This window comes from Typopeltis vanoorti, chromosome 12 (genome assembly GCF_054136105.1).
Source record: "Typopeltis vanoorti isolate ZY-2024b chromosome 12, IOZ_Tvanoo_1.0, whole genome shotgun sequence".
NCBI lineage: Eukaryota > Metazoa > Arthropoda > Arachnida > Uropygi > Thelyphonidae > Typopeltis > Typopeltis vanoorti.
Window position 1 is genome coordinate 105,190,255 of NC_143560.1, and position 27,225 is coordinate 105,217,479.

Below are 27,225 nucleotides of genomic sequence, written 5' to 3' on the forward strand. Positions count from 1 at the left end.
ATTAATTCACAATTTCATATAACAATCTTAATTTATAAATTCAATTAAAGATAACATTAGACTAATGTAAGAATTAAAGGTCTCGAATGAAAAAAAAATTTTTTTTTAGTGTTATCCTGATTAAACTTTCCCATATTTTTGACAAGGATATACAATCATTTCAATTCAAGTTAGGGCATTGAAGTACGGCCTCAGCACACTTTGATGAATAGGCGTTCAAATTTATAGCAACATCTGTGTAGAAGGTGAGTCTTGGACCAGAGAATGTTGTGGCTCGTCTCTATTCCTTGCTGCACCAATCCATACTTATCGGATTTGTTATGAAGAATGTATGATTGATGTTCTTGTATTCTTTTTTCTATAGCGCGTCCGGTTTGTCCAAAGTATGACAGATTCAAGTTACAAGGAACTTGATAAACACTAGGCAGAGACATAGTTGAGCGTTTATCTTTAAGAGGGGAAATAGGTGGATATTTTGTTAATATGGATGTAAGTGGGTGTTAAATCATATTTCTTTAGAATTCTTGAAATTGGTTCTGAAATCCCGGAAATATATAGAATTAGAACTCGACGTATTGATTCTTTTGCTGTTCTGGATTGGATTGTAAGAATCGAACAGATGTTGTGTAGTTTTTTTGGAGAAGCCATTTAATTTCATGTGATGTGATAGTTGAAAGTTCTTTCTGTAATTCATGGGGAGTAGAATTACAACAAATCTGATAAGTCTGGATTGGCGCAGCACGGGATAGAGACAAGCCACAACATTCTCTTGTCCAAGACTCGCTTTCTACACAGATGTCACTATAAATTTGAATGCCTATTCAAAGCCCTAACTTGAATCGAAATGATCGCATATCCTTGTCAAAAATATGAGAAAGTTTAATCCGAATAACACACTAAAAAAAAAAAAATTTATTTTTTTAATTGAGGCCTTTAATTCTTACATTAGTCTAATGTTATCTTTAATTGAATTTATAAATTAAAATTGTTATATGAAATTGTGAATTAATACCTATAATTTATTCATTTTCTGATGAAATTTATCTCTCTTTAATGCTTACCAATGTAACATCATGGCTCGTTCTACTTTTGAATGATCAATTGTTTGTATTACACCTTGTAAAAACAGTTCCTATCAAGAAATAGGAACAATTTTTACAAGAAAAAACTGGTCCACTGAGGATAGTCTGTTAGTTTCAGACTGAAATATTTGGCAAACATTAAAATATTCTTGTGTTAATGTGTTTATAATTCTTAGTTAAGTAAAATACAGATCCACAAATCCTACATGATATTTTGGTTTGAGGATATATTGTGATTGGTCAGTGCATCCTTGTAAAATTGGCAATTTTACAAGGACGTAAAAACACAATCTGTTTTATCGTGTTTTTCCCTTAGAAAATTAATGTTTTATAGTGTGTTAGTGCAGATTTTATTGTTTTATAATATATTTTTATTATGATATTTCAGTAATAAGTATAAGTTTAAAATGGCACTGAAAACACATAAGAAAATTACTGCTAAGAACAAGAAGGTTAGCTCCACTAATGAGGTTATTGGAGATATGGAGATATGGGTATTAATTCACAATTATTGGAAATTAATTACATTCCAAAATAGCAAAATTAAAGCAGATAATCAGAGAGATGACGTAATTACAAAAATTTGAGAGGTGTTTAAATGAATATAGGGAAGAAAAGAAAATTAAGCAGCAAAATAAAAAAAAACAACAAAGCACAGCAATCAGGTAAGTGATGACATTGTTTGAAAAAGAAGGATGTTATTTGTTAGGATGACTCTATAACAAAACATGCTATTGGTGAGCAGCATGAGTTTACTAAGGGAAGGCCATGTTTTAGCAACTTACTCGCATTCTATAACAATGTTACTATTGAACTAGACAAGGGGAATGGATATGTCACGAAACTTTTGGATTTTGCTACAGGTTTTGACAGAATACAACATTGTAGACTGTTGCATAAATTAGAGAATATGGGTTGGATTATAGAATATTAGTGTGAATAAATGGATGGCTGACTGACAGATATCAAAAAGTGGCATATGGGGGATGTGAGTCTGCAAGATTTAAGGTAACTAGTGGTGTTCCACAAGGATCAGTACTTGGTACACTGTTATTCAATCTGTACATTAATGATGCTGGGAAGAATTTGACAAGCGACATACAGCTATTTGCTGATGATGCAAAGATAGGTAGAGTAATCAGGAATCTGCTGATATGCAGTACTTGCAGAATGATTTGAATAGGCTGGAATTGTGGGCATGGGAAAATGGATGGCAGTTCAATGTTTAGTAAATGTAAAGTCATTCACTTTGGTGCGATTAGATCACTAATATCATATTATTATTATTACCACCCCAAGACCTCATGGAGTCAAAGACTCATATGGGAGGGCCTTTTATCACACACAGCTCATCATACCATGTTTTAAACACATTCAAACTCTTTGCAGACACCATATTCTCAGGCAAGGCATTCCAATCATTCACAACTCTGCACAAAAAAAACCTGCCTCTCACTCCCTCTTTATACAGTTTCCAGGGATGACCTCTGGTTCTTCCCCAATCTCCCACTATTTTCTGTAGAACCTCTCCAGCATTGATCCTATAACAACCCCTTAATAACTTGTAGGTCTCTATCATATCTCCCCTCTTCCTCCTGTCCACCAGACTCTGCAAGTTGCATCTTCTCAATCTTTCCTCATACTCGACATTCCAGAGGTCAGAAACTACCTTAGTCAGTCGCCTTTGGACCCTTTCCAACATCTCTTCATCCTTCTGAAAACCTGGTAACCAAATCTGGGCACAATAGTCCATGTGTGGCCTAATCAAAGCCTTATACAATGGAACAAGAATCTCCCTACTTCTTCACATCAGTGTCCTATATTGGTGAAATTATGCTAGATGAAATTGATGAGGCTAGTGATCTTGGAGTGTTAGTAGATAGGAAGTTGAAGTTCAGGGAAATGTAGCAAAGACTGCAAATACAACTCAAAAGATAACTGCAGTGTTGAAATGAACGTTCACATGTAAAGATAAGAATATCATTTTGCCTCTTTACAAGGCCTTGATAAGACCTTACTTGGACTGGTTGCACAGGTCTGGTCTCCTGGTTTCCATTGTGAATCTGATACAGTGGAGAGAGTTCAAAGGAGAGTGTTAAAAACGATATCAAGATTGAGGAATCCTGATTATGAAGACAGATTGAGAATTTGTAGGCCGCAGACACTAGCAAACAGGAGAAAGAGGGGTGATATGATTGAGACTTACAAACTTCTGAAAGGGTGATACAGGATTTCAGTTGATGGAATTTTTAAATTTATGGAGGGTTGGGAAAGGACAAAACTGTGGTATCCTTGGAAGCTGAGAATGAATGCTGCTAAGAAGGGGGGTGAGGGCTAGATTTTTCTCCCATAGGGTGGTGTGAGATTTTAATGGATTGCCAGTGGAATGTGTGAGTGCAAGTAGTGTGAATGAATTCAAGAATAAATATGATAGCTGGTGCATGTAGTATGTGGCCTCCCTTGATGAGTCCCTGACTCCCTGGAGGTCTTTCTTAATAATAATAATAATAATAATAATAATTCCTTCTGCACAACCTACGTATTGATTCATTTGCTACCAACGCCCTCCACCTCAATTTTCCTCTATCATAGCATGGCAGGAGACTTACAATCATCACCTTGTCGCTCTTCAGTTTTACTTCTTCTGACAACTGATGATGCAAAGTTGGGAAGAACTATGAGGAACAGGGCATATGTTATGGCCCTGCAAGAGGATCTCAGTAAACTGTATGAGTGGGCAAGTGAGTCGAGCTATTAGTGTAATGTTGCAAAGTGCAACATATTTGAATTTTGCAGGCAAGGATGGGATGCAGAGTATACAATCAATGGGGAAATTTTGAAGAGGGTGGAAGATATAAGAGAACTGATGACAGAGACTCGAAGTTTTGAGTCTTGGAACAGGACTTGCATTGCTAAAATTATAAGGATATCGCAATATACTATGGCAATGATGAGAAACATCTTGATATGCATAAGCAAAGAGTTTATGGTTCCCTTGTATAAGGCTTTAATCAGGCTGCATATGAACTACTGTGCATAGATTTGGTCTCCTGGTTTTCACTGGGAGGAGGATGCATTAGAGAAGGTTCACTTAGTTGGTATCTGATCTATGGAATGTGGGATATCAGGACAGCGCAAGGGAATGCAACTTGCATAGCTTTATAAATAGAAAAAATGAGGGAATATGATTGAGGATATGATTCATCTTGTAACAACATTACCAGATTAATGTGAAGGAGTGTGAGCAAGGTGGTGAGGAGCAGGCTCTTTGCATCAAGAGTGGTTGGTGAGTGGAATGCCTTGCCTTGAAAGTGCGAGTGCGGAAACTGTGAATAGGTTTAAGACATTTGATCTTTTTTGCATGGATGTGTGGACCTCCCACAATGAGTCATTTGATTCCATTGAGGTCTGATGTTAATCATTTTATCTTCTTACTGAGTTGGATATAATTGCATTTGTTGTTCACATTAAAGTTTAATCTCCCACTTCTCCATTCACTCTTCTAAAATGCTCAACTTTACATCAGGTGAGAGAGAAATTTCATTTTAGTATTTTGAATCTAAATCATTTATTGAATATGTTTACCAACAAAGGTCCTAACATTTAACCCAGTGGTACCTTGCTCCTAAGAACTTAGGTTTTGTGAAGACTTTTCTAAATACTATATATTTCCTGCATCTTTGTCTGTAGACAAATTTCCCTCTCCATTTCACTAGGTGATCATTAATACCTCTCCAGCACATGTTAATCTGATGTAATTTAATTTTAATGTAATTAAATTCTAATTTAATTTTGATAAGTTGTTCTGAAGTAGAATGCTATTAAAGGCTACTCAAATCTAAATTCATCACAGCTGTTAATTTTTTCATTACTTTGTTACTTTGCTAAAAAGATACACTAAGAAGACTCAGTTGTGTATAGTTTTCCACTTTATAATGAACCATGCTTGTGAATTAGAATAACCCTTACAAACCTCTAATTATAAGGTACCATTCTTAATCTCAGCAGTTGCTGAGCAATCGTCTGTACCTCTAACTTTATCATTTGCAAGTGATTTCTATCAACAATTTTCTCCTTCTGTATTATATCATTACATCAATCTTTTCTCCCTCAAGCAGGATTTTCTCTTTTTTTTACTGACCAGTGTTCACATATACACTTGAAGAATTATTTAATTATTTGGCAGTTACAGTGGGACCATTCAAATTTTTTCCAGTTAAACTCATTATTTAATTTGTTTCTGTTATCCTTATTCCATTTTATGTATTTGAAAAAACTTCCTAGGTAGTTGTACTTCATATTTGTTTTGCTTGACAAGCTTTAATTAAAAGTTACTCAAGTTACTTAGCACCATTGGAAGAACGATGGTGCATTTCGGCCTTTGATTGGAAAAGGCCTGAGTTCGATTCCCATCGTGATGGGAGAAATCTTTATTTGGACTTTTTCAATTGAAGGTGAGTTAGCCGATCTCATACAGAGATAGCAGGGTTTTTTTCTCCCGGAAACTCGTGTTTTTCATCCCACAAACAGACAAATCGGCCCTTCAGAATACACGCAATTTACAGACAAAAAATACTTGTTGTGGTGGTGGTGATCGGTAGATAGCGCCAATGTAGTTGATTGGTAGTACAGGTTCGGTAGTGGTGGAGACGGAGAGTTGTCCAGTAAGTGTCCTTCTTTTGTGATGAGTCTTCGGACTTCTTGGAGGTGTTACGAATAATAATAATAATTTTGTAAAACCTTTTAGTTGTTCCCCAGAGAATACAGTCATTTATAACTTGAACTGGATGAAGTTTCTGGCAAAAATCCCATGAACGGAGAAAATGTTATCTGGCAGAACTTTGTTCGATATGATCTCTATTATTGCTAGGGGAGGCATTGCTCATAATTTATTAGGGCACAGTGAAGGTGTTAATGCTATTGTAGTTATTAAATTTAATTACCCATATGAGTAAACAAGAAAAGTTAGATTTTTTTTTTTTTTTTTTTTTTTTTCTCAAACAACAAAAGTTAGTGGAACTACTACTGACACTTCAAAGAGCACACACCATCAGTGAATGATCTAAGCATGAACATAACTGTTGCAGCCAAAAGTCTGGAGAACATACACCATCTCCTAAGGTTTCAGTTTAAACATGAAAGCTTCCTTTGTGATAAATTTTTATGAACATTTTCATAAGGTTACTTAAGTATAAAGAGCTAATAAGCTTCATTTCGGCAATGAAAACATTATTTAAATTAATGGGATATTAAATCCCACATAGTTTTAAAATCGAATAAGAAACTCAAAATTGGAATCAGAGTTTCTTGCCGAATATAGTAAACTATAAAGTATCGGCGACCACTGGCGTGAGCAAATGCAAGTGACCCTAGCACGTAGTGCAATACCGGAAGTCTCGCAGCAAAGTCGGTAAATTCTGATTGCTATTCTTAGGTATTTTCCATAATGTAAAAACACATTTCCTAGGAAATGTATGCTGTTATTACATTATGGGAGGGAGGTCACTACCCAGACCGCTTTCAGCCTTTTTTGAGGCTTCATCAGTGAGTAGCTAGACCAACATCAGTTACTCACTGATGAAGCCTCAAAAAAAAAAGGCTAAAACTGGTCTGGGTAGTGACCTTCCACCATAATGTAATAACACATACGTTTCCTAGGAAATGTGTTTTTACATTATGGGAAATACCTAAGAATAGCAATCAGAACTTCACCACCTTTGCTACGAGTTGTCCGGTGTTGCACTACGTGCTAGGGTCACTTGCATTTGCTCACGCCAGTGGTCGCCGATACTTTATAGTTTACTATATTCGGCAAGAAACTCTCTGATTCCAATCTTTGAGTTTCTTATTCGGTTTTAAAACTATGTGGGATTTAATATCCCCTTAATTTAAATAATATTTTCATAAGGGTTCCACAAAAAAGAAATATTTTTCTAAAGGATTCTGCAGTGAGCCCTTGGACTTCTTGGAAGTATCATATTATAACATTAATAACCCTCAAATGTCTTGTTGTCTGAAGAAGTTTAAGAAACACTGTTGTAGTTGGATATCAGATTGAAGAGACTGATATGATAGAGCATGATTATTCACCCAGCTTACTCTAAGTTTATTATCAAATTTCCTCCTAGAGATAAGTGAAACATTAAATTATGCAAGATGTCCTTCAGTACCATCAATTTTACATTAGTATCTTATCTGTTAAATAATGTCTATATTTCTGAATTCCCTTATTGTACATTCAGAGTTAGCTTTTCTAAAGCTAACTCTCTCTCTTGATGCTTTCTAATTATCATTTCTCCTTTCAATTTTAATTTCATTTCCAAGCAAATTATTATTCTCACGGGGAATCTGTTAATTTAATATGGTCCATCACATTCCTTGATATTATTATGAAATCCTAAATTCTGTATCCTGTGATAGGTATTCGTACATGTTGCTTTAAATAACTGTCACAAAGCTGCTTTAGAAATGACTAAGTTCTATTATCACCTTTTTTCATTTTCCTAGTCACTGTCTTTCATATTAAAATCCCATTGATAATAATTTATTATCTCAATAAGTAGCTGAGTAACTGGCCCATAATATTATCACTGCTTCCTCCATCACGTAACATACTTTCACCTTTATATGTACAAATTTCATGCTTATTATGTACCATATATCTCAGATTTCTGCCTTGAATTCAATGTATCATTGATTATAGATTAATTCTTCCTTGATAAACAGTATACATTCATATATATATATATATATATATATATATATATATATATATATATATATATGAATGTATACTGTTTATCAAGGAATATATATATATATATATATATATATATATATATATATATAAATGTATGCATGCATTCATTGTTCCCCACATTCCTCTATTCCAGAGTATTTGGTCATAACTTGTAAAGTTAGTCAGAATAGCAAAAAAAAGTATCACACAAGGATCAGTTATTATTAACCAGTAACTTTACATATTAATTTTCAATAAACATAAATTTTGTTGACAGGGTAACTATATGAATACATTCATCTGAGAATAAATTATATTACATTATATTTATAATTTATAAATTTAATCCTTATTCAAGCATAAGCAAACAAAGTTTGCCCATGAGTATCTTCACAACTGTAATTTCTTGGCAAGCATCATTTACTTGCCAAGAAAGTGAAATTGTAACCAAGTGTGAAAGCTTTATACATGCATCTGAGACTGTATCATGTGTTTAAGTTTGTTTAGGAATTAATTTCTTATAAATGTTAATCAATGGAAATTAACTTGTTTTTTAATTTTTTTTTACCATGATATAATCATTTATTTATAGAGACTTAAAATTGGAAAATGTACTCTTAGATGATTCCCTGAAAGTGAAATTGGTTGGTAAGTTTTTTCCCTTCAGCAGATTTGCATTCTATTAAATGAGTTAACCAATATGTAAAATTGTTATTATTATTGGACAGCTGGATAGCCAGAGATGAGTTTGTTGGTCTCATATGAATTGTGGTAAGATTTTTCCTCCTGTAAACTCATTTTCCATTCTGTAAAACATGTAAACCGGCCAGAGAACACGTGAACACAGTCAAGAGACTAATACATTGATCTTGTAGTAGCTTTAGCTACAATTTCAAACTAAGGAATGAGTCAGATGACTCATTTAGAGAGGCTCACACTGATATTATTCACACAAGCCTATTATACCTCTTCTTGGACTTATTCGGTGACAGGCAAAATACTCAAGATTGCTTCTGGAAATCCATTCAATACTCTTTAATCCAAAATTTTCATTTCATGCAATTACTAATCACATTCTTACACAACTTCCAGTGTGTGACCTCTCATTCTCTTTTTGTATCAAAACTATTTTCTGCATCTACCTGTGGAAACCCCCCCCCCCCCCCCTTTAACTTATGTTTCTATTATAAATTTAGTTTAATCCTTTATCCAAGTGTGATGGATAAATCTTGGATAAATCCTTTATCCAAGTTTTGCATTATAGGAGATACTGAGATAGGAGTGTTGGTAGCTTGCTCCACCTTTGCAACGAGTTGCCCTGGTGTTGTACCATCTTAACCCAGTCCTGAAGATACTTTCAGGCGCAAACTTTGTTTGCTCACACTTGGATAAAGGATTAAACTAAATTTATTATACTCTAACCAAGTGGAAAATAAACTTTTAATATGTTTCTATTATTCCCTCTTTTATATTATTATTATGATTCGGCCTCCATGGAGTCAAAAGACTCATCATGGGAGGCCCATCCTAGAAAACACAGTCTATCATACTACTCCTTCAACAACCTATTGATCATTCATGCTCTCATCATGCCTGCCAGACATTGCATTTCGCAGTTCAACCACCCTCCATGCAAAGAAACTGCTCCTCACCCACTTGCTCACAACTTCTTTTCGTAACTTCCAGCGATGGCCCTTGTCTTCGTTCCTTCCCTTTGTTCTACCAAGTGAAAGAACTCCCCAGTGTCAACCCTGTAACCACCTCAACAGTTTAAAAGTCTCAGTCATATCACCTATCTTTCTGTCCACCAAACTGTAGTCCACATTTCCTCAGCCTTTGATACCATCTTTGTTATCTGCCTCTGCACCCTTTCCAGAGTTAATTTATCCTCTTCAAATCCTGTGGATCAAATTTATGAACAATAGTCCAGGTGTGGTCTGATCAAGGCTTCATATGATAGATTGACGCTCTTTTATCTATGCAGGTCACCATCCTTCTCCGTATTATTATTACCCGAAGACCCCATGGAGTAGAAATGGAATAGATTGTTGTGTGTGTGTGTGGGGGGGGGGGGGTTGAGACTGAGCAGATATATGTGGTAAGTAGTGATAAAGGCAATTGGGCATGAGCAGGTTTATTTTTGGAAGAGTCTAATTATTTACTTCTTTAACATACAAATGTGCTTCTCGACTCTTCCAAAAATAAGATCAAGTTTCAGCAATTACAAACAATCTCACAACCTTCTAAAATTCCCAGGTGTATATAAAATCACATGCGAGTGCGGAAAACCTTACTATGGCCAAATGGAGAAATCTATATCCTCCTACGTCTCGAGGAACACCAGCGAGCCATTGCTTACAAGAGAACCAGGGCTACTGCCCTATCAGGCCATGTCCTGTTTTCAATAAACACAAATAACTAAAGCCGCCAGCATGAAGTAAATTGACAACTTCAAACCTGCACATTTGCCACGATGAGGTAGAACGCCGCATTGTCGAGCAAAAGAAATTACCTTGGACTCTCTTCATATGAACAATAATCTCAGCTATAATTTGCCTGCCTCTTTCAGCTCTACTATCAGACACTGGTGATCTCGTGGATCCACACACGCACAGGTGTACAACAATATAACTTTAACACGGTCTGTAGCTCAAGTTCATAATAATTTACAGCCGAATTTATAGCTTTAGAGTGTCTCGATGTTTTTTTCAGTGTCTTAATAGCTTTCTATGTTCTTAACGCCTGATAAAGTCGATCCCGACGAAACATGTTGCATATCCAATAAATCTCAATTTGTTATAATTCTCCGATTTTTAGTCAGTTTATATAAAAAAATTAACGTATCCCAACTCCGAGTTAATATTAGTAGTCATCATATATATATATATATATATATATATATATGTGTGTGTGTGTGTGTGTGTTACTGTGAAAGACCGAAATTAGAGAATGTCAGTATTCTCCGGTGAATGTCGACACATACCAAATACGTCAGTGAAAGACCGAATATTTGGTTATATTATTATACATTCGAACCATCGCCGGTATATGTCGACAAGCACAGATAAGCTTTGGTGGGGGTCGAAACGACAAGCCGAGAAGACACAGCCAGAGAAAACCAACAAAAACGCCATCTATTTGTTAGACTCTCAAACACTGTGCTGTTTGTCAGTCTTATGCAAGGTTTGCTAGTGCGTGCAACGTTTAGGTTAGGTTCAAAGGAAAAGATTGAAGAGGTGCTGCAACCTACCACGTCTTCATATCAAGCCCTGACTGAACAACATGAGTTTATTTCTATAAAAAGAGCGGGCGCGAAAGAGAATCTTATACTGCAAGAAACGAAAATGTTACAAATCTCAAAAAGAATTTCCTTCTGCTCAAATTGGTGATACCGTAGTACGAATATAAGTCCCTAATGTCGACCGTGGTCGTACAGATGTCCGAAAAGTGTTGGCGGTTGTTGTTGGAATAGAAGACTCTGAATTTTATAAATTAGCAAACAAAAATGGTACCCTCAAGCAGCTTTATACCCGTAATCAGTTCGTAATTTGTAAAGAAAAGTTACTTTCCATAGATGAGATTTATTCGCAAGAAATGTCGCTGAGAGAAGCAGCTGCAACTGATTCGAGAAGTGGAGGGCAAGGCTATACACGCTGTAATTGCAAAAAGAAGTGTTCCACGACTAAATGCAGTTGTAAAAGCAAGGGACTCTTGTGCAAAGTGTCATAACAGATTCAGTTGTTGTAATAAATAAGTCTGTATAACGTTAATCACATAATTTATGTGATTAACGTTTGTCAGATATATCTGGCAAACCATCATTTGTATTTTTGTCTTACGTAATAAAAATATTTTATTGAACACTCACCATCAGTTTGCCAGATATAGGTCTTTCATAGTAATATATATTACTACACCAAGCGACTATATGAACGCTGACATTCACCGGAGAATGTCAACATTTGCCAGATATCGGTCTTTTACAGTAATATATATATTTATAATATTTTATAAATAATTATTTATAATTTTATAAATAATATTTAATTTAATTTATGATATTTATTTATATATATATTATTATTATTATGAAATTATTATGTGAAACTGTGGGAAGTAATGAAAAGAATGGGTTTTCCTCAACACACTATTGGGTTGATATCGAACTTGTATAAGGAGCAACAAGCCACGGTAAGAACAGGTGTTGGATTGACTGACTGGCTTCAAGTTGGAAAAGGAGTTAGGCAAGGATGTTTACTTTCTCCTCACTTGTTTAGTATACATACGGAGGACATCATGCGTGAAGCATTGGATGAGCTCAGGACAGGAATTAGGATAGGAGTTAGATTGATCAGTAATCTGAGGTATACTGATGATACAGTATACTTCAGATTACTGATCAATTTACTCCTTTGTAATGACATGGAAGAACTAGGACTAATTCTTGACAAAGTTAACAAGATCAGTAATAACAGAGGACTTCAACTCAATCCTAGCAAGACAAAGATTATGGTTCTCGAAGGAAATACAAACAGAATCTCTTGAGAAACAAGTGTACCTTAATGGAGAAAGAATTGAGGAAGTCAGCAAGTTTGAGTACCTGGGATCCATTATTAATGTGAAGAATTGCTGTTCAGAAGATGTCAGAAAAAGGTTAGTAATGGCTAAAACAACAGTCAGAGACCTGTCTAAAATCTGGAAGGATGGATGGATCTATCTCCATGGAAACAAAGTTAAGGATTTTGGATGCAGTTTTTTTTCCAACAGCGTCTTATGGATGTGAGACTTGGAACCTAAAGAAGTCAGATAAGAAACGGATATCTGCTTTTGAGATGCGGTGTTACAGAAGGCTGTTGAGGATATCATATACTGAAAGGCAAACAAATGAATGGGTGTTAGAAAAGATCAGCAGAACTTTAAGGCTTCTTAAGGATATCGACAGAAGAGAGTTAAAATATTTTGGACACATAGAAAGGTTGAAAGGAGGACTTCTCAGAACAGTGATAGAAGGTGAAGTTCCTCGAAAAAGAGGCAGGGGTAGACCATCAATTAGATGGATGGATGGCGTATGGAGTGACTGATCTTCAGAGAGTTGAAGCCGCCAGTAAAGTAAACAACAGGACTACATGGCAAGGCCTGCATCAGAGTAACCATACAGCATCTGTAGATGCCCAGTGAAGTGAAGAAGAAGAATTATTATGAAAACCATGGAGTCAAAGACTCATCGTGGGAGGTTCACTGTTATACGCACAGTTTATTATACCGTTCCTTAAATATATTCACCGTCTCTGCACTCACCACACTCTTGGGCAATGCATTCCAATCACTCGCCACTCTCCATGCAAAAAACCTGCTCCTCACACCCTCCTTATACAGCTTCCAGGGATGACCTCTTGTTCTCCTACTATCCTCACCCATTCTGTGCAAAACCTCCTCGACATTAATCTGGTAATAACCTCTTAACAGCTTATATGTCTCTCAGTCATACCCCCCCCCTCCTTCTATCTGCCAATTTCTGCAAATTGCAATTTGTCCATCTGTCTTCTTACTCTACATTCCAGAAACCAGAAAGCACCTTAGTCAATCGCCTCTGAACTTTTCCAACGCATTTTCACCTTTTTGAAAACCAGGTGACCAGATCTGTGCACAGTAATCTATATGTGGCCTGATCAAAGCCTTATACAAAGGAACAATGACATCCTTACTTCTACAAGTCAATGTCCTCCACATCATTCCCATTATTTGCTGTGTTGTCTTCACAATTTTAGTAACATGTCCCCGAAATTTTAGGTCCTTATCTACAATCACTTTCAGATCTCTCTTCTCCTCTACCTCTTCCAAGATAATTCCACCGATTGTGTACTTTACATCTCATCTCTGCTTCCCAAATTTCAAAACCTTACACTTTGAAACATTGAATTGACATCCCCAATCATTTACCCATTCAGCCAGTGCATTCAAGTTCTCTTGCAAAGTTACAGCATCCGCTCTACTCCTGATAGCTCTCCCCAACTTTGCATCATCTGCAAACAACTGCACATCACCATTCAGACCTCACCAAATATCATTTACATGCAAATTAAACAGCAATGGACCCAAAACAGACCCCTTGAGGTACATTACTAGTAACTTTCCTCTTCTGGGATATCGCTCCTCCATAGACAACTATTGGCTGTCTGATTCCTATCAGACAGCCAATCTCCATTCCAGCGAACCGATCTACTGTTCAGTCCCATCCATTCCAATTTAATTACCAGCTTCTCATGTAGTTTATCAAACGCCTTTGCAAAATCTAAATATACCACTGTATATGCAACTCTCTTATCCAATGCATTTGTCACTTTTTTATAAAAAGTAAGCAGATTGCTAAAGCACAATCTTTCTTTAGTAAATCCATGCTGTCCACCAAAGAGTATTTTTATGTTGTCAACCCAATTCTGAAGTCCTAACTAACTTCTCTAATACCTTGACCACAACTCCAGATACACAGACTGGTCTATAATTCAAAGTCTTACTCTTACCACCTCCCTTATGAATTGGAACAATTTTACCCTCTTTCCACTCTTTTATTAAATTTTATAAATAATATTTTATTTATAATATAGTGGTGCCTTGGATTGCGAGTAACTTGGTCTGCGAGTGTTTTGCAAGATGAGCAAAAATTTTTAATAAATTTTAACTTGATAAACGAGCGATGTCTTGCAATACTAGTACTGTATTACCTATACGCTTTGTCTGCTGAGCGTCACGTGATTACAAGCCGCTTGGGATTGTGGGTAATCGTTTCGCATGCGTGGTCTCAGTCGGCATACCTCATTCGTATAGTCAACATTCGTACTAGTTGTGACCATGTGCGTGTGTGTGTGTAAAGCATTTTTTTATTTTGTATCCTAGTGACTGTTCTTTATTAATTGTACTACAACGATGGCCCCAATGAAGAAAAGGATTGAAAAGGAAGGCGGTAAAAAGGAGATGATTATGGTGGAAGTTAAGAAGGAAATCATTGGGAAGCACGAACAAGGTATGCAAGTGGCCGCCATCGCAAGATTTTATGAGAAGTCTACATCTAAGAAGTCTAGGGAGGTGTGTAAAATGTGGGAAACAGTGCAAAATTTTGTAGAAAAGTACCACCTGAGTAAGGCTGTGGCAGCGCAAGCAATGAATCTATTTAATGACAATGCAATGTCATATTTCCGTGAAATCCTCAAAAGGAGGCAAAAGCAAGTGTCATCATTGGATAGGTTCCTTGTTAAAGTCGCACAAAAAGAAAAAGAGTCATCAGATAGCAGTGATTCCGTTAGTGACAATGAAAGTCGTCCTACCCAATTCAATTACTGTAATATGTAATTGTAATGTAATTAATAAATTCGATTATTTTATGATTTTGTATTAATCATTTTTATATGAATATTTTTGAGTTTTGGAACAAATCATTTGAGTTTCTATTATTTCTTATGGGGAAATTTGCTTTGATATACGAGTGCTTTGGATTATGAGCACGTTTCCAGAACGAATTATGCTTGCAAACCAAGGTACCACTGTATTTATTTATAACATCCTAAGCAAATACTAAAATATAAGCCAATTGGAAAGAGAAGGCAGGGTAGACCTCAAAAAAGGATACTGGATGGATAATGAGACCGAAACAGACCAATATGGTCTATACCCGTAATTAGTGTTATGATGATGATATTTATTTATATATAAATTTATAATGGTATTAAGTGTAAAATTGATTATTGTATTATTAAATTGATTTTCATTATGTTGGTTTAAAAAAAAAACATTAGTGAGAAAAATATTTATGCATTGTAACTCACCATCGAAGTTAGCTGAGCAAGGGAATCAGCAGAAAGATGTCAACTTGTCGGAGAAACGCTTACCATATTTACTCGAAAATAACTCACCCTCGCATATAACTGGCACCCTTGATTTTATTTTACAAAAAAAGACAATAAAAGGTGTTGCATATGCCTTGCACATGAAAAATGTTTAAACATGTTCACGTTGAGGCGATAATAACTCGCTCCCTGTGGTTAACAACACGCCCTCCCCAACAGCCATTATACTGCAGACGCAAGAAAAACAAGTAGTTTTATTGCATCCCTAATTAAGGTACAGAGGCTTTTGCAGTCTGTGTAATATATTTCTCAACAAATAGTGCAATTAGAGACAGCTGGAATAAAAACGCCGCTAACTAATGAATCACATTTCCCCTCTCACAGAAACTATCATGTATAGACTGAAGCAAAACCATATATTGCAGAGGGAAACACAGTATCTAATTAAAAACTCTTGTCCAATTTTTAAATTATATGAAATAGTGTTGGTTTTATTGTATTTGAAATTCTCAATGTCATTATGACAGATCACAAAGGCTGACTTCAAATAAATGTCTAAAATGAATTGAAATATGCCATATATGTGAGTTCCTGTGCTTGCTCAAATGCAAACAATCAGCAATAAATTCAACCAAAGGTTGAAACTTTGTGCTAGTTGAGCCCACCAATAAAGAGAAGTTCCATCAGGAAGATTATCGACACCCCGTCGTGAATGTGTTAAAACTAAGAAATATATAGTGAATGTTGTTATAAGAGTTTCACATGTTATGGAATTCGGTTAAAGAGAATTAGCATTTCAACTCAACAATTGTAGGTTGCTTTTGTCTTTGGGTCGCACTACCTTTTGTTAATACTGCACCAATAATATGCACATCTTCATAGCTGCTCTCTGGTGTAAAACAAAATTTAACTTATACATATTCTAACAATTAAAAAAGGTTAAATAATTTATAAGCATATAAAAGGATATCACCTGTATATCGTTGACGTGCCCGCAAAATTCTCAGGCATGCCATAGGTTCGCCATCTATGCCCTAGATTATATCCTTCTAATTGTATTAAGTGTACTAAAAGCTTAGTCTCTAGAAAAATCTTTTTTAGAGAAATCAAAATTTCCATAGAAAGAACATAAAAATCTCACATGTTCACTCATATTTCATGATATTTCCAAGACATTTCCCAACTGCCATCTTTGTGGGTTGATTACTAGCTTCCTCTAAGGTTGTTCATTGTATGTCATGGTGGATAATTCCCTCTCATCTGATCTCACCATCATTGCCAGAGTACCCCAAGTCTCTGTGCTTCCAGTACACTCTTTCTTCTATAACAATGATCCTCTTTCACTAACGTCCAGTTTTATTCATAGTTTTGCTGATGACAGCATGCTCCACTTCTCTTCATCATTGACCAGGTTTAAAAATAGCTTGGTATCTTTAACATATATTATACCCAAGGTAAAAAAACTTTCTACATCTATCTCTCATCCTGAGATTTTTATTTAATAAGGTCAAAGCACCTTTTGGTAACTTGTTTTAGTAAAATACTTATAAGCTCTGTGTTACTTAACCATGGTATTTCTAAGCCTGGCTCCCACTGATGAGACCTCAATAAAGGTGGAAACCGGTCTGGGTAGTGGCTGCTTGCCTTTAATGCATAGCATCATACATCTCCTCAAGGAGATGGGCTTTGCATTAAGGCTAAATATTAAGAATAGTGATCAGAGCTTATTCCGACTTTACCACGAGTTGCCTCGACTTGTACTACTTCATAAGTCACTTAGACTTGCATTTACGTGCAGGTGCAAACTTGACTTATTTGTCTGTTTGCTTACTTGGGAAATGGAGTAAAAAACCAGGTTTAAAAATAGCTTGGTATCTTTAACATATATTATACCCAAGGTAAAAAACTTTCTCCATCATCCAGAAGGGAGATAAATGTTAGAGGGATGAAGTGAAAAATCTGAATATCCGAATTGTTGATTGGACTAGGTGTTAATAAGGCTGTGGGAATGGATAATGCATCACCACGTATTTTTAAAGAATGTGCAAAAGAATTAGCTACGATTTTGATCTGGTTGTTTAATGGGTTTGTGAAAGGTAGGTTTTGCTTGAGCAGTTTATTCTTGTTTTATGATAAAGTGACAAATGTGTTGGATAAGAGAGACTTATATAGTTTTTGGACTGCAAAGGCATTTGATAGATTGCAACATGACAAATGGTTTACGAGCTGTTAGAAGATGAGAATGGACAGGAGAGCGATTTGCTGAAAGATGCCAACAAGTTGTATATTGCGAGATCTTGGTAAAGAATGATATCAAGGCCTGAAATTAAATTCCAAGGGCACATTGTGCATGCTTTGTAAAAGCTAGACAACACATCGCTCTATGATAAGCACTTTATCTCTAGTTGTAAGGAGCATATTGACAAGTAGAGATAAGGCATTTGTCAGGCCACATGGACCTGTTGTGTCCAAACATGGTCACCTAATTTTGTGGAAACTAGAGAAAGAGAGAGACTAAGGGAATATCAGGGATCAAAATGTTGGTGATGAGAGAAGTTTGAGGAAATGTCTATCGTATTACTTCCACTAAACTATTCAAGTTTAGTGGAAGTAATATGATAGACATAGTTCCGCTGATGAGGGAAATTTACAAGATTAATACAGAAGAGATTATACATATGAGGGTGGTCTGAAAAGTTCTCGGCCTAACAATGAAAAAAATGAATTTATAATTTCAAAATTATTTTTATTTTTCAACATAATCTCCCTTAAGACTAATACATTTATTCCACCGATGCTCCAATGCCATTATCCCATCCCTGTAATGGTTCCCAGTATGATCTGCAAAATACCCCTAAATACCAAAATACAGCTGCAATTACCTATTGATTCGAAGAAAAATGCTGACCAGCGAGGAAGAGTTTTAGGAAGAGATAGAAGTCAGAGGAAGCCAAACCTGGGGAATAAGGTGGATGTTCCAACAATTCATAGCCCAGATTCCTTAATTTTCCCATTGCCAAAACACCTTTGTGGGCAGGTGCATTGTCCTGATGAAAGATGATTTTTTTCTTCTGCAAACCGGGTCTTTTCTCACGAATTTTTTCATCTAGTCTGGTTTAAAGATTGGAATAATATTCCCCAGTTATTGTTTTATCCTTTTCAAGATAATTAATAAACAAAATGCCTTTAGCATCCAAAAACACCGATGCCATGACCTTTCCTGCTGATGGAACTGACTGTCTTCTTTGGCACCGAACTACTGGTTTCTGTCCACTGTTTTGACTGCTGTTTGGATTCTGGTGTATAATAGTGAATCCAAGTCTCATCCATAGTAATAAATCGACGCACAAAATTGTTAAAACACTCCAAGCACTGTTGAGAGATTTTCATGCAAGTGCATTTTTGTTCTACTGTGAGCAAGCGTGGCACCCATTTTGTGCATAGCTTTTTCATTTACAATTCTTCATGCAAAATATATCCTACATGTTCTTTTGAAATGCCTATAGTCTCAGCATTTTTATGCACTTTGGCTCGCCGGTCATCCAATACCATATCGTGCACTTGATCAATGATTTCTGGTGTTTTACACTTTTTCGACGTCCTTCACGTGGATCATCTTCAATACCGGTACGACCATGTTTGAACTCGGCAGCCCATTTCTTAATTGTCAAAAATGAAGGAGAAGAATGCCCATAAACTTTTATGAATGTCAAATGAATTTCTTTGGTCATTAAACCTTCTTTTACAAAGAATTTTATAACTGCACGATACTCAATTTTATCCATTTCAAAAGATACAACACTTTAGCTTCAGATGGCTGTATAAAACAAGCTACTTGATAGAATGACTTGCAATTTCACGTGGATGCTTATGACAGATGTACCAGCTTAGAAAAAAAAATTTCCGATAGTGTTGCTATTTATGGTATGGTCAAGGCTGAGAACTTTTCAGACCACCCTCGTAGTGAAGGGTGGAGAATGAGAAGCAATCTCTGGAATGTTATTTAAAGGTGTGAGGGCACTTAGAAATATATATATATATATATATATATATATATTTTTTTTTTACATGGAGAGTAGTGGCTAAGTGGAATGCATGGCTTGAATATGTCATGAATGTTAGCAGTGTGAGCTAAGGTTCAATATATTGCTTGCTGAATGTAACCTTTCATAATTAGTCAGTTGATTGCATGGAAGTTTGTTGTAATAATAAAAATTATTATTATTATTACTTTAGGTGTTACTTTTCTTTTTTTGATACCCAAAAATCTCTGTTAGAGAAACCAGTTTTGTCACAGAACCCCAAATTTGGGCTCATCAGTCTAAATGCTATCTGATTTGAGGCTTTATGAGGTGTGGCTATTAAATAACAAATGGCTACAAAAATGTGGTTTATTATTACAATTGTACAACTTAATTGTTATTCCCTTCAACATTCTCCTCTATCTATACACTGTTGTATATGAATTTTCCATTGTTGGAAGCAGTGCTGCAAGTCATCAGGTGTTATCTGCTTCAGTAGTGCTGCTGTTTTCTCCTTTATCTCATCCAGTGATTGAAAATGGGTGCCCTTTAATGCAGATTTCAACTTTGGAAAAAGGTAAAAGTCACATGGAGCTAAGTCCGGTGAGTAAGGTGGATGGTCAAACACTGGGATCTTCTTATCAGCCGGATACTGCTTTACAGACAGTGCACTGTAGGCTGGAGCATTGTCGTGATGGAGAATCCAAGCATTGTTCTTCCACAGATCGGGTCTCTTCTTTCTTACTAGTTCTCTCAGCTTGGCCAGAACCTCAAGGTAATAATGTTGGTTAACTATCTGACCCTCTGATATCCATTCAATCATTCAGTCAGTGGATGAGGTAAAGGAGAAGACTGCAGCACTACTGAAGCAGACAACACCTGATGACTTGCAGCACTGTTTCCAACAATAGAAAATTCGTAAGCAACAGTGTATAGATAGAGGAGGAGAGTATGTTGAATGGGATAACAATTAAGTTGTATAATTGTAATAATAAACCACATTTTTGCACCCAGTCTTGTTATTTAATAGCCATACGTCGTATGTAACCTTTGTAGTTGCTTGTCTATAATCACATTATCATTTCTTTTATTTAAATTAAGGGGATATTAAATCCCACATTGTTTTAAAACCGACCCTAGTGACCCTAGTACGTAGTACAATACCGGACAACTCGTAGCAAAGATGGTGAAGTTCTGATTGCTATTCTTAGGTATTTCCCATAATGTAAAAACACATTTCCTAGGAAATGTATGCTGTTATTACATGATGGTGGAAGGTCACTACCCAGACCGGTTTCAGCCTTTTTTGAGGCTTCATCAGTGAGTAGCTAGACCAACATCACCTTTATTGAAGTCAGTTCAATGGGAGCCAGAATCCAAAGTGATACCAAGGTTGAAATAATACAGAAATCATATTTCCATATACAAGTAGCCAAAAGGTGTCACACATTATTACTAAAATGCTCTGGATTAGAGATAGATGTTGAAAGGTTTTTCACTCGATTATACTATAAATTAAAGATACCAAGAAATTATGTAATTGGTTTCATCCTTTATTCAAGTGTAAACAAAGGATTTTCTCATCATTAACATAATGTTCCAACAAAAAAAAACAAAAAAAAAACATAAATTCCACACGGAGAGAACATATGCACATAAAAGTAGATTGTTTTAACAATTTCTACTTTTGTGCAGTGAAAGTAGAAATTGTTAGAGATTATTTATAACATTACCACATTGAATTAAATTGCATTATTGTTGATAGCGATGTTTGCGAATTGGCCAAAGTGTCTTTGTACTTCATGGCAATGCCCATATAATAATACAAAAATGTGCAGAGGATTTGAAATAGGAAGTGACTACCATCACCACCACCTTTTGTTTAGTGGGATGAAAATGAATATCACATTGAAAAGAAAAAAATTTGCGAAAGTTTTAAAAACAATCGAAGTTAAGCAGCTTTCAAAAGTGCATTGTAGATTCAAATATACAAATTTTATTGTAGAAAAACTGAAAACATTTGTTTGTAAAGATTGGCAAAATATGAAAAACATATTAATTCAGCAAGTGAAGCATGTGTAAATGTCATTTGCAAGGGCAGAAAAAATCAGAACTTTATTTCGAAGTAGAAGTTAGAAAGCAGTCGTAGAAAATAAGAAATCATATGAACAGTTTCAGCAAGTAAGTAAATATCTGCATGTATTTTTCATTGAGAGAATACAGAGAAAAATGTGAGAAAGCTAAGCTATATATAAAAAGTAGCTAAACAGAACACTTTGGAAAGAATGTAGAAAATATATATATGATGAATCCTTTTACTCCATGGAGGTCATATGTTAAATAAATATCATGAAAGTTGTAAAATCTTCTAGAGTCTGTAGGAAGTTTTTTCTTGGTTGCAGTCTAAAAAAATAAATTTTACTTGACAAAAAATTATATTCTTGTTTAATCCTTTATTGAAGTGTAAGCAAAAAAAGTTTGTAGAAGCTGTTGACTTCACATCAATTGCCTTAGTATCCCATAGTGCAAAGCACACTTCATTGTGGATGTGAACTATGCATTAAGGGAAGGATCACTATTCAAACTTGTTTAGACATTAGTTGGAGGTCTCATTAGTGAAAGCCAGACCCATATCATGGTAGAATTAATGCAGAAGTTATATATTTTCCATATCTTTCTTTACTCAGTGGAGATGGCATTTGCTTACTCAGCTCTAGGCCATCTAAAGAAAGACCTAAGTTGAATACTAGTTACCAACTGGAGGAAATTTTTCAAAGCCTCTCTTTGACTGGTTCCTGAGTTAGTCTATCTGTGGTATGGAAACATGGGATTTTGGTCCTGTAAGTTCAAGAAAATTGACTGTAGAACTCGCATTATTTCAGACAATAACATCTAGTTGGGGGCCACGAGATGGTGCCACTTTTCTGACGTCTCTTCACTGGATGATACTTAAATTAGACTTGGGCCAACTATCTCTGATTGACTACTGGTGGAGGTCGAACAGCCCACTCAGTCTCCAGATTCTACATTTCACTAGAACAGCCTTTCCTACTCCTTATAAAAAATAAATAAATGAAAGATGTTTAATGGAATTTTTTTCTAATCATGTTAAAAAAACGTTTAATTTTCTTGACCAAAAAGCTCTGGAAAGACTTTTAATGAGATTATGTTGATCAAGTGCATATAATAAATAACTATGTTATACCAACTAAGGCTGTTGGCATCTTCAGGGTACATAACTGATTTAAGGCACTAAAAAAGTAAAAAACTATTACAAACTATAATCAGCCAATTCCAATTATATTAAACAAAGAACAGAGTGCATACAATACATGCATAGAGCGTGTATGATATCACTTGTTGTTATTTAGGAACGTTCTATAGTTGGCACTATAATTCAGTTCTGGCGAGTTGAAGGATCTGATAAGGGTCTTCTAGATCAGTGCTTCCCAAACTGTGGGCCGCAGCCCCCTTGGGGGCCGTAGGTTTTGTTGAGTGGGGGCCGTGAAATAATGAAAACAAATTTAAAATGTTTTAAGGCTAACTAGATTTTTTATTTTAAAAGAAACGTATTTAACTTTTTTATTTATTATTTCTTTTTTGTTATTTTTTATATTTTAATGGAAAAAATCACACATTAGTGTTGGTTCACAAACTTTGCTTCCTGCGTATTTCGGCACCTAATGAATATTAGTAAATATTGCTTATTCATATGTTTCATTTCAAAGCAGCGGTTAATTGTATTTACTTCGAATGCTCTCCAGGTAAGCTCCAAATCTTCCTGTCCCTTTCATCACACGTTCGTAATCAGGGACTGCTGATATTGACTTTATATACATATCAAAACTTGTTTTATATTATCACTGTCATCCGAGCTAGTTTTCTGTTACCAATAAAAGTTTCGCATATACTTCACAAAAAAAAGCTTAAACAAATTCATGTGGGGAGATAGTAACTCGCTTGCAGTGGTAAACAACACACCCTCCCTAACAGCCACTATACTGCAGAGGCAATAAAAATGAAGTACTTTTATTATGCCAGTGAATAAGGTATGAGGAGTCTGTGTAATATATTTCTCAACAAATAGTGCAATTAGAGACAACTGGGATAAAAACACACTAATTAATGAATCACATGTCCCCTCATACAGAAACTATGCTGTATAGACTGAAACAAAACCATATGTTGCATGGGCAAACACAGTATCTAACTAAAAACTATTGTTATTAATTAGATGTGTCTGAGTCCGATTTCCCAAGGCAGCAATAAAATTCAACCGAACGTGTTAAAATTCGTAAAAGTGCTAAAACTAAGTAACACACACACACACACATATATAATGAATGTTATGGCAGTTTCACATATGGAATTTGGTTGAAGAGAGTTAGCATTTCAACTCAACTGTCAGCTATGCTTTTATCTTTCGGTTGCGCGATCTTTTGTTAATACCGCACCAGTCATATGCACGTTTTAATAAACAGACTGCCTTTGCTGTCTGTTTCGCGTTAGGCTTAATTACCGTAAAAGGAGAAAAGTCACGAAAGAGAAAAATGTTCCTGGTCCAGGGATTCCCTTATTCAGGTAATATTCACTAATTTCATGTTTTCAGTCTGTGGTGTGCCAGTATTGGTAAGTGGTGATATTATTTGATCTATTCTACGTTAAAAAAATTTAACCCTGAGATGGATAAGTGGTTGATAAAAAAAATAAAAAAAAAAATTCCGCGAACAATCAGAAGAAGCAGAAACAGACTAAAAAAAAAGGACAGTATTTCATATTTTACCAGAACAGCCCGCATCGTCTTCAGAACCAAATGGTAAGAGGCAAAAAATGTAATATATGCATTTGATTTTTGCAATGTTCGCTGTGTATGTTTCGTATTGAATATAAATACAATAAATATTATAATAATATATCTGTATTACGATTTTTTTTTCGAGGGGGGGCCGTGAAATATTTTCATTTTTGCAAAGGGGGCCCTGATATCCAGAAGTTTGGGAAGCACTGTTCTAGATCATGGGCAAGATTAGTCCTTGGTTCCTGTTAAGGTTTTGTATACAGCTGGCAACTGTTGTGGCTTCCTTAAAAATTCGGGAGCGGAAGTCCTCCTCCATGTAAGGAATTGTGCTTCTACCCCACTCTATGGTATGGTTCGTTCTTGAGAAATGAAAAGCTAACCCCGATTTTTCTTCTCTGTTATTATTGACATCACCTATGTGTTTTTTTTTTTTTGCCTAATTTCAATGCTCCTTGAAGTTTGCCAATGTAATTGGTCGCATGAGTAGGGCATGTTATAAACTCCAGCATATTTGGAGAAAGGATGGCTATCTTTTAGAGATCTTAAGAATTGTCTAATCGTTTCTGTGGGTTTAAAGGCCACTCTGATTTTATGTGATCTAAGGAGTATAGCAATCTTATTGGAAACTGTCCCTAAGTATGGAATGATGATGGTAACAAGATGATATACGTTATATTTCTGTCTTTGTTGGGGTTCAGAGAAAAGTATCTTGTGGACGAGTCTTCGAGGAAATCCATTCATGGTAAGGTTGGTGGATATCAGGGATAGTTCTTCCTGGAGGTCTTGTTGATCTGTTGTAAGGAGAGAGGCACGGTTCTTCAACATGTGTACAATACTAAGTTTCTGAGAAATATGGTGGCAGGAAGTGAAATGTAAATAACGTCCTTATTGTTCTTTGTTTAACATAATTGGAATCGGTTGATTATAGTTTGTAACAGTTTTTTACTTTTTAGTGCCTTACATCAATTATGTACCCTGAAAATGCCAACAGCCTTAGTTGGTATAACATAGTTGTTTATTATATGCACTTGATCAATATAATCCCATTAAAAGTCTTTCCAGAATTTTTTTCTATTTATTTAATCCTCTTCATGACTCATGGCACATAAGGCTGAGATCCATTCTTCAAGATACCTCTGTCTTGAGCCACTAGTTCAACTTCTCTCCACATCTGTTACCCAGTCATTCTTCTTTACTGTTCTGTCATTCTCTTCCAAGTTAATTTAGGTTTTTTCCTTCTGGGATATATATCAAAACTACTCTAGGAATCTCTCTCTGCTCTCCATTCTCAGTATGTGTCCAATCCATTTCTATCTGCATTTCTTTTATTTCATCAGTAATACTTTTTTGCTCAGTTGGCTTATATAACTCATTGTTTGTTATACATTGGAGCCAAAATATTTTTAATGTTTTATTTATGCAGATGTTTTCTTTGAAAACTATTTAATTTAGCTTCCTGTTTAGTGGTTAGTTCCAGTGGTGAGCTATAAGGGGCTCGTGCGAGCCTTTGTTCTTCTTATATAATCATCTTGTAGAACTAGAAAATACCACCACGGAATGTATACATGCTACTATAATTGCTACTTTAAATTCATATGGATTAAAGATGTTTAATGGAAACTATTCTGATAACTATTTAAAAATCATCTCATTGCATTTTATTCTCATTGAGATAGTGTAATGTTAGGAAACAAATCAGGTGTTGCAATCAAACTTCTACAAAAATTTCCCAACATTGTGATTTGGCATTACGTAGCTCATCGTTTACAATTAGCATTAGACGATTCGATAAAAAAACTTTAAAGAAATAAATAATTTTGAAATATTTATGGATAAATTATATGCTTTTTATCATTAATCACCAAAAAGCAACGAAAATTAAATAAGATTGCAAAAGACCTTGGTAATTTTAAAAGATCGGCCATGTGTTTGGACCACGATGAGCAGCTTGCAGTTTACAAACGGCTCTTGCTTTGTGGAGAAATTACCCAGCTTTATGCAAGCATTTTGCATCAAATAAATATAAGGGCTTTTTAAACTGACTTCTCAATTTTGAATTTTTAAAAGATCTAGCATTAATGATTGATATCCTACAGGAATTATCATATCTTTCAAAAGCCAGAAGCTCTACAAAGTCGCAATATACGTATTATAAGGGCTAAATTAGCTTTTTTTTTTTTTTTTTTTTTTTTTGCTTGACGATGCAAGCCCTTTGTTAAAATTTCCATAGCTCACACTGGTTAGTTCCCATATCTCTGATCCATATAACAATATGCCCTTAATGTATTAAAATGGTTGTAGATCTTTATTTTGATTTTATAATGATATTTGGATGATTTTCATATATTATTTATTTTCTGACAGCAGTATTACTTTTTGTCAGTCTTTGCATTATGCACTTTCAGTTCCACCTTCAGTATCTACATTTACTCCCAAGTATGTAACATTCTTACTTCCTGTACTGCATGTTGATTGATTTTAATTTCTTTGTGGCATTTGCTATTCGATTTAAGAACTTTTGCTTTAGTCATATTTATTTTAAGACCAACCATATTAGCTGTTTTATATAAATCTTCCAATTTTATATATCATTGTATATCAAAACTAGGTCATCCACATAATCTAGATGTTCTAACTCTTACATATGATTCCATTTAGTTCATCTTCTTACACTCGTAACTTTCATTCAGCATAGCAAACATTTAGATGTCTGCTGTGCAATAACACAACTTTTACTTCCTTT

General features: G+C 35.3%; 1 protein-coding gene across 1 annotated transcript in view; it reads left to right on the plus strand.

Moving 5' to 3' along the window:
- Positions 1-27,225, plus strand: part of LOC150101106 (uncharacterized) — a 229,667-nt gene that overhangs the window by 49,073 nt on the left and 153,369 nt on the right. The window contains exon 4 of the mRNA XM_090401962.1: positions 8,414-8,469. Within this exon, the coding sequence (XP_090258088.1) occupies positions 8,414-8,469 (56 nt within the window). The remainder of the gene's footprint in view (positions 1-8,413; positions 8,470-27,225) is intronic.